General features: G+C 33.3%; 1 protein-coding gene across 1 annotated transcript; it reads right to left on the reverse strand.

Moving 5' to 3' along the window:
• Positions 1 to 2,163: 2,163 nt before the first annotated feature.
• LOC136805231 (ADP-ribosyl cyclase/cyclic ADP-ribose hydrolase-like) lies at positions 2,164 to 9,055 on the reverse strand. The gene is made up of 8 exons (XM_067061811.1): positions 8,703 to 9,055; positions 8,482 to 8,570; positions 8,190 to 8,331; positions 7,879 to 7,961; positions 7,347 to 7,451; positions 5,623 to 5,712; positions 5,263 to 5,340; positions 2,164 to 2,872 (listed from the first exon to the last, which is right to left on the reverse strand). The coding sequence occupies exons 1-8, from the start codon at positions 8,994 to 8,996 to the stop codon at positions 2,743 to 2,745; spliced, it is 1,011 nt and encodes a 336-aa protein (XP_066917912.1). The 5' UTR covers positions 8,997 to 9,055; the 3' UTR covers positions 2,164 to 2,742.
• Between the last annotated feature and the right edge of the window lie 266 nt (positions 9,056 to 9,321).

Genomic DNA, 9,321 nt, shown 5'->3' on the forward strand with positions numbered 1-9,321 from the left:
TCCACTTTTCATGAACTGAAGGAGAAGACTCTATAGAAGAAGAAAACCTTCATTTTAATTAGATTATTTGAATGCGTGAGTTTTCGCGAAAGAAAAAAACTTCTGAACTAAAATTGATTAATTTTCCAAAACACTCTTAAACTCTTCTACGTATCCTCGTCAAAAGTATCATTTTCAAGCGCAAGCTGCAGTGAAATACAACCGACGTGGTTTACTAGTCTAGTTCGCCACCGATTACGAATATACTTTGGTTTGAGGGTAGACTATGTTATAGTCTAAGACGAATCACTATCTAAGAAAAAAGCCCAAAGCCGAAGAAAATTCGCAAACGGGTTTTTTTGCCGAAAACATAATTTCTACCCCCCCCCTACATTCAGGGGGGGTCTTGGGTTTTGATGAACCAAAAGCAAGGGGGGGTGTTAAAAGTATGACTTTCCTAAGGGGGGTTGCCAGTTAAGGGGGGTCTTCTTACCTAAGGGGGGGGTCTTCTTAGATAAGAATCATCTAACCTAATTATGACTCTTGTACAATTGTTTAATTTATACTGATTTTCTAAGGGAGGGCTCTAGAAACTATGGAAAAGAATTTACAGTCGGTTTTCGAAACTCTTCCGCCGATTTTTTCCCGTATACCGCCATAACGCCAACCGCCATATTTTCCCTAGGCTTCTGTTCATCATCCTCTAGCGAAAAAAGTTTCTTATAGAGACTGCTTAATACTCGGTACATCCTTTTCCCCAGAATATGCCGCTTTTCGCCGAATTTCGGCGAACAACCTATTTTAGCTGGCGAGTGCTTATAATGACTAATTTGCAAAGGTACTCTACCTGTTACGAAGTAGTATAGCTCTTGCAGTTCAAATTCAAGATGACCGTCGAAGCGGGAAGTGGTTTTCGTCAAGCGTGAGTAAGTACTTGTTTTTTAATTGAGGTAGTTTGTTTAAGGCGAAAGAAGTTTTGTATTAACAAAATTGTATTAACAATTACAAGTTTTACAGTATATAATATGTGTACCAAGAAAAAAATTACTGTCTCAGTCAGAGAAAGGTCCCATTCCGAAGAGTTAAAAAATCAGACTTCTGCATTAACACGCATGCGTAATTTGTCGTTCTTTTAGACCACGTAGTTAATTCCCGTGATAAACAATTGGGAATAAATCGGTAGTGGTGGTTCATTTTTGGTCGGGGTTGTGGATGGCCAAAAGTGGACTTCTTTTATTCTTCCTTTTCGACATTTTCGATTATTTCCATCTTATCAGTTAGGGTCAGGGTTGGAGCTCGAAACATTGCGTCATTATTTAGATGATCTGTAAAGTGTAGAAGAGGCTTCCTGGGGGAAATTGTATACTCTTCGGAATAGGACCTTCTTCCCCTCTCGTTTAGAACATTTGTTATCAAGCTTATAATGTGGAATTTTGATTTGTTTCGGTGGACATTTTGTTCGTTTTGAACAAATGCAGAAAAGATACAGTAACAGGCCTTGACAGGTATGTGGTTATTTTAAAAGCTTATGATAGGGAAAGATTGTTGTTGTAAGTATCTAATATTATTTTATGGCTTTATCTCTTTCCAGAGAGCCTTCTTCCCTTTTACTTTGTTTCTACTTAAAATTGTTTGAAAAAGTGCAGCAGATTCTTTGTTTTGTTAAACTTTGACAGGGACGGGAAGAATGTTGGAATCAGTTTTTTTGATGAAACCCAATACGTCTCATTTAACTAACCTGAAGAGGTTCTTTAGAAACAAATAGTTATAGTTAGATTTTCTTTCAAAGTTTTTGAGAAATTCAAATTCGTTGACTCAAAGCTCTAAAGTCAAAACATTCGAAAAGACGTGCCTGTGGCAAAATGCAATCTGTCTGACACAGGAATATCTGCACTTTGATTTCTTTTGCATTCAGACTATATTTTCCCGCCTTTACTATCACTGTAACGGACGATAACATCGTCTAGTTTAAGGGTCAAAACACCGGTGCATCTTCGAGTCAATTTCTGAAAACGGCTCGCCAGTGAACGTTTTAAATCGCATAATTTATTTAGTGAAAATACTTAATTTTTTGTATTCTTAAAGATTTTCGTAAATTAAATTTATCTCTAATATAAAATTTGAAGACAAAATTACAAATAATTACATGACTTAAAGTAGCACTCCTCAATCGTAAAAAAAAAAACTGTTGTATAAAAACCATAATAGAAAAATAAATTTACAAAACAAAAGGCCAATTAAAAGTTATTTAGTGAAAATACTCAACTTTTTGTATTCTTAAAGATTTTCGTAAATTAAATTCATTTCTAATATAAAATTTTCAGACAAAATTACAAATAATTACATTTACACGACTTAAATTAGTATTCCTCAATCGTAAAAAAAAAAAACTGTTGTATAAAAACCATAATAGAAAAATAAATTTACAAAACAAAAGGTTAATTTAATGGATGAAATAAAGTAATAACTGAACAAGAATAAAAACAATGAAATGCATGGTTTGTAGTGCGAAAGTTTGGCATTTTCAGTTTTGTTTTTTTGAGTACCCTTGAAACACACACACACAACCCCTCAAAACATCTTGTAATTTTTCTTTCAAAAACGTAAAATCGTAAAAAGAACAAGTCAATATCAAATGAAGATCAATCTATAGCCACGTATGCTTTATATTCCACGGCATCATCCGCATTCCAAATCAGGTGTAATTTCCACCGTTCGTCAACAAAACAAATATCAACAAATATCAAAGATGGATGGATGTCTCTATGTATCGATGTCTCGTTTGTAGGTAGACGAATCCATTCTTCGTCGATTGTACAAGACGAGGAGAAGGATGACAGCGATGAATAAAACACACGAAACAGCAATCAGGGCTATGGTCGCTTCTTTCCAGCTGTAAATTGAAAAGAGGTTAGAGTAAATACCAGATGCTTTGTTATATAGAATGATCAAGATTCACGAATAATTTTTGAAAAAGCAGAGAGATCTTGTTATTGTTTTATTTTCCAAGGGAATAAAATTAGCAACACAGTTTTCATCAGTTTTAATGTATTTTTGGATTTAGAGCAGAAAAACTTTTGGCAAGCGAGTGGCAAGTGTATTTCAAAGATTTTTTGTGATAACCATTATGTTAAAAAAAAGTTGATTCAAAATAGATGGTTATCTATTCTCCAAGGTGCAATGGCAACTTATGCAGCTGAATGAATATTTATCTACAAATTCATATTTTTATCTCCAATCTAAAACCACTCTTGCTCTTCAATTCTATTCTCTGTTTAGATTCAGTTATATTCAATTATCAATTTCTGGCGTGTTAAGATTTCTATTGGCTTTATTTAAAAAACCAATGTTCTGAAGAAGAAATATCAATAGCGTTTATGAGTAAACTTTCGCCCAAGGAAAATAAGATGAGACAAAAGGGTTTCAAATAAAAACAAGTAATACTTTAATGGACCTACCTATTTATAAAACGAATAATTAGAATTTAATGGAAGTAATGTATAATTTTAAATTTCGATTTATATATCTATTGGAACGGAGAAAGCAATTAAGAAACGCATCGATGTTTAACGGTGAAAGAAAAATCATGAAAATCTGTCGAGTATAAGTTGAAAAAATGAAGGAAAACCGTTTTACGCCGGTTTTCGGCTGTTCCGGCGATTTTTAAGGAGTTCCGGATTCAAAGGATGATTTTTTTGGAAATCAAACGATGCTAAGTTTTGGGCATCATCATAAAGAACATTTTTCTGTAAAAAAACAATTAAATAAGTTGAAAAAATGTGACGGAAATGTGAAAAAAACGACGATTTCCGGCACATTTCCGGTTCTACAGACCGGAAAAAAATTTTTTTCGGCAAACGGTTTTCGACACCTTTTCGGCAGTACTAATGTGCATCTATGTGCAAAAAATCGCAAAGAACTAATGATAAAATCTCGAGAAAATCTCAAAAAACCGCTTTTTTCGGGACATTTCCGGTTCTACCGGCCGGAAAAAATTTTTTTTTCGAAAATTGGGCTCTGTCACATTTGGGCATTGCCATTTTACATCATTGTGCAAAAATCATGAAAATCTGTCGAGTATAAGTTGAAAAAAAAATGAAGGAAAAACCGTTTTACGCCGGTTTTCGGCTGTTCCGGCGATTTTTAAGGAGTTCCGGATTCAAAGAATGATTTTTTTGGAAATCAAACGATGCTAAGTTTTGGGCATCATCATAAAGAACATTTTTCTGTAAAGAAACAATTAAATAAGTTGAAAAAAATGTGACGGAAATGTGAAAAAACGACGATTTCCGGCACATTTCCGGTTCTACAGACCGGAAATTTTTTTTTTCGGCAAACGGTTTTCGACACCTTTTCGACAGTACTAATGTGCATCTATGTGCAAAAAATCGCAAAGAACTAAGGATAAAATCTCGAGAAAAACTCAAAAAACCGCTTTTTTCGGGACATTTCCGGCTCTACCGGCCGGAAAATTTTTTTTTTCGAAAATTGGGCTCTGTCACATTTTGGGCATTGCCATTTTACATCATTGTGCAAAAAATCATGAAAATCTGTCGAGTATAAGTTGAAAAAATGAAGGAAAACCGTTTTACGCCGGTTTTCGGCGATTTTTAAGGAGTTCCGGATTCAAAGGATGATTTTTTTGGAAATCAAACGATGCTAAGTTTTGGGCATCATCATAAAGAACATTTTTCTGTAAAGAAACAATTAAATAAGTTGAAAAAAATGTGACGGAATGTGAAAAAACGACGATTTCCGGCACATTTCCGGTTCTACAGACCGGAAAAAAAAATTTTTTTCGGCAAAAACGGTTTTCGACACCTTTCGGCAGTACTAATGTGCATCTATGTGCAAAAAATCGCAAAAAACTAATGATAAAATCTCGAGAAAATCTCAAAAAACCGCTTTTTTCGGGACATTTCCGGTTCTACCGGCCGGAAAAATTTTTTTTTCGAAAATCGGGCTCCGTCACATTCGAGGGTTTATAGTAATGCACCTTTGTGCAAAAAATCAGAAAAATTGAATGAGCCAATCTCGAGAAAAGTTGGTAACTAACGAACGAACGAACGAACGAACTAACTAACGAACACGGGTTAATTTATAGGACCTCCACCCCACCGGGGTAGGTCCAAAAGCTTTGATTTGGAACAACAAGACCATAATCAAATTTTTGGTGAAAGATTTATCTCATATCTTCCTGTTTTTTCAAGAAACATCTTTGCCGGGAGAAAATTTTCGAAGAAAAAACAATAAAGATAAAGAATGAAGGAAAGAAAACAATACCTTTCGACTTTACTTGCGTTGACCGGCTGGCACTCTCTAGCATCTGGGTATTTCGCACATAATACACTTTTTACCATCCTACGAGAAAATGAAGCAGTGTTTTTTTTCTCCATATTTTCAAGGGTAGATAAAAAAGGTGACTATTAAAAGTATTATCGGATGTGCACAAAAATAACTTTAATACAGTTCACCCTCCTAAAGAGGACCCAGAATGCTAATCAACAAACAAACGCAAGTAGGGAGAACATTTCAATAAAAGGTTTTGGAGAATGGCTTGTTCTCAGATGAATAAAATTAGTTTTTTATATTCTGAAAAACTTTTCTAAAAATCTCAATCCTTAAAAAATAAATTATTCTTACAAGGGTTCATCGTAGCAATGCACCTTTTCAATTCCATATCTATGAGCGTCTTCCACCAAACGTTTAATGGTTTTTTCACCACATGATTCTCTAAAAATAACGATTTAGAAAGAATACTTAGCCGACTTACTTAGCTATATAACTAAAAACCGAAAACTGAAAATTTCCTACTGGGTGCGCCACAAAAAAGTTTCTCTCTTTATTAAAGTGAACTTTCCCGAGATCTAAAATTTTTGAAAGAACGAATCTTTTTTCATCGTAAAGAAGGAAGATTAATTTTGATGGGTCATTTATTAAATTTGGTTTATTAGATCAAAAGTTATGCTCGCTTGATTTAAAAAGTAACTTTCAAAAAGTGTTCGAAAAAGTTGAAAATCAGCCTATCAAATTAAACAGAAGCACGATCACATGATATATCAGTATTGTTGTTTTAGTCATTAAAAATTACAATTAGCTGTCAAAGTGACCTTTTTTTTTACAAAGGAAAGTAGAATTTCAACTCAAGGAAGAAAATTCTTCAGAAAATGCCAAAAATTTTGGCAAAGTGAATCAAAATGCACGAAATATGGGTTTCGAGATAAATCCAGCCAGAGGAATGTAAAGAGATGGAAAAACAGCTTTTCTGATTACTCAAAGTTCAACGATCACTTCTTTTGAAAATTCTATTGTAAAAACGTCGATTAGGTCATTAAATGAAAATCCAGAAAAGACAGCTCGCCATACAAATCGGAGGGTTTCTACATGATTTGCCGATGAAAATGAAGATTTGTTTTTCCTTTTTTGCCGATTACTAGTTCAATTTTTAAGAATAAGGAGCAATATTTTTACCAATGTATAACAAAAGAAATTCTTAACACAATGATATTAAATTGGTTCTTGTAAAACTGTCAGAAGTCGAGTAAAATCAAGATGAAGTTGTAATTTTCTCAAGCTCTAGCTTTCCATATTATGGTGCAGTCATGATGCGGTTATATCAGTAGAATCGCTAGGAAATTCTGAGCAAGAAGATATAGGTACCTTTTCGTATAGGAAAGGTGTACCCAAAATATAAGACCTAAAAGTTTGCGCATAATCAGTCTTGAAACAAAAGAATTTTGTCACAACACGCTAATTATGCAGATTTTTTATAGCGACAACAAAAGAAGCCTATTTACTCGACATAAACTCCCTTAAGGGCAAGAGACCTGGTATATGACGAGCCGTTTTTCCATTGTTTCTAGAAGCTTTTTTTCCATCTCTTTACATTCCTCTGATCCAGCCTTACATCGACTTTATTCAGTCTAGAACCAAAAATCAAATAATAAACTCGGTAAAAACAAATGAAAATGGCTTAAGTTTCAAAATTTATGCGTATAATTGCTAAGAAATATGCTCTTATTCGTACAAAGGCTATTGCGACTGCCAAATTTTAAAATAAAAATTTGATAGGTTGATTTTCAATCTTTTCGAGCACTTTCTGAAAGTAACTTTTTTATTCAATCGAGCATAACTTTTGGTCTAATAAACCAAATTCAATAAATGACCTATCAAAATTTAAGTTTATCATTCTTCTTTCCAATGAAAAAGGAAAAGTTCTTTTAAAATTTCAGACTTCCAGAAAATTTACTTTAAAGAGAGAAACTATTTTTGTGGCACACCCGGTATTTGGGAAAAAGCGACCTTAATTCGGTCCTTTTAAAAAAACTAAGAAATAAATGAATAAATCAATAGATGAGTTTGATTACTTCGGTTTTTCATCGATGTCGTTGATGACGTAAACATTTAACATAGTGACGATTCCTTTCTTTGCTTGTTCTCCCAATGTCGGTAGCTCTACATGACCAAAATTACTGGAAATCGTAACAAAATAAGATGATGAAGAAATTGTCAAAATATTTGAAAAATGAGGTTTATAGATTAATGTTGAAAACTTTCCTGGCAGCATTTGGTCAGCTGTTTTCTTTTAATTGAATTTCAGGAGAAAGTTTTGGGGAAAAACTTACCACTTTTCCAATCTTTCACACTTTTACAACTTTCCCTAACCAAAACTTTGTAAATATTTGTAAAAATTGGGGATTTCCCATGGTTGCAGCATGGTAGCATGAAATAGAAAATATTTCCATAGTTTTTTTCAAGTAAAGGTGACCTTGGAAAATCGTAATTTATGACCGCTATAATTCAAACCTTTGAGTTTTTGATGGGAAAAGTGGGAGAATTAGCAAATTTATGTACCAAAACTTTCTCCTGTTTAATGAATCTAAAAAAAAAAACTATTACTTTCCAATATAATAGGCGGTGTTATTTCCTTTTTGCGTTCCATTGATCAAAACTGAAACAACGCCCTTCGCTTTCAAAGCAAACTAAAAGAAAAAACTTCTTAGAATAAAAATTGCAACAATATACAAACTTCATTGAACCGTAGAATGTTTTCCATCATTTAAATGGTCACAGTTTCTTCTTCAAAGATAAATTGTGAATAAAATTTTCAATAGGGTACGAATCTGCTTTGAGTAAGGTTTATTAAAGAAAGGTTTTGAAACTTTTAATGGACTAGTGGTACATTTAATTTTAAGAGCATTTGAACATACAATTCGTGATGCCTCCGCCCAATACTCCGACGTATAACCATGGAATGGTATCAGTTTATTACATGTCTCATTACAGAAATCATAATCAATTCCTCCAGCACAATTATCACATCCACACCAATTTAAATCATTCGCAAAATATCTAAAAAACAAGATAAAAAACCATCAAAAAGCGGAAGCGCTTTAATGTGACAAAACCATGAAAATGTAATGGTGATTAAATAAAGTTTTCAAATTAAAGATGGATGAAAAAACTATAAAGTCTTACTAAACTATATCAAATCTTTCTTACCCTGCAAAAGTTTCTTCTAAGGTCCGATAGTCATCATTGACATGAGTGAAATCATGAACCACGTCTCGTGTTCCTGTCCAAAACATTGTCTGAAGAAAATATCAGAGGAATTCAATGAACTGAAATCTTCATGAAAGGATAAATTATGGGTTCGACTTAAACTTGGTCGAATGACGACAATTTCTACCATTTCATCATCGGTATCAAATAGAAAGTCAAACCTTATTTGTATAAAAATGCTTGTTATCGATCAGCTCAAAAGTCTTTTTGTAAGCTCCAGTGAAATTGACTTTGCAGGGGTCTTTGTTAATGAATGCTTTTGTGAACGTATTCCATAATTCATTGCAATCTACTTTGACTTGAAGTTCAGGATCTCGATTGAACACTTTGTATTGACTGCACCGCCCTTTCATGATGCTTTCAAGGTCTGGTGTAGTGCCATTGTAATTCGAAGGAGAATATTGTGCATTGACTATCAAGTTGAGCAATGCTAAACATGCAACAATTGATCTCATTTTTTGTTGTTTTTATTAAAGCTCTAAAAATACAAGTACAAGTCTAAAGTATCAACAGACATCGATTTAATATAAAAGTAACTGTTTTAAGTAAGTTTCTCTACAGCTTCGCTAAAACTTAAAATCAATCGAATAAACATGCAATGTCGTCAGTTGACTTTCCTAAGCTTTGACATTTTTTGTAATATAATTATGGTTATTCAAAACCATTACAATAATTTCGCAAGCACTTGTAATTCTAAAACATAAAATAAACACAGAAACGTAATTTTCAGTTAAAAACTATTGACTAAATAAACATCTTTCATGCGCTTCATAGAAAGGA

Source organism: Clytia hemisphaerica, unplaced genomic scaffold, assembly GCF_902728285.1.
Source record: "Clytia hemisphaerica strain Z4C2 unplaced genomic scaffold, Clytia hemisphaerica genome assembly, whole genome shotgun sequence".
In the NCBI taxonomy this organism is placed as follows: domain Eukaryota; kingdom Metazoa; phylum Cnidaria; class Hydrozoa; order Leptothecata; family Clytiidae; genus Clytia; species Clytia hemisphaerica.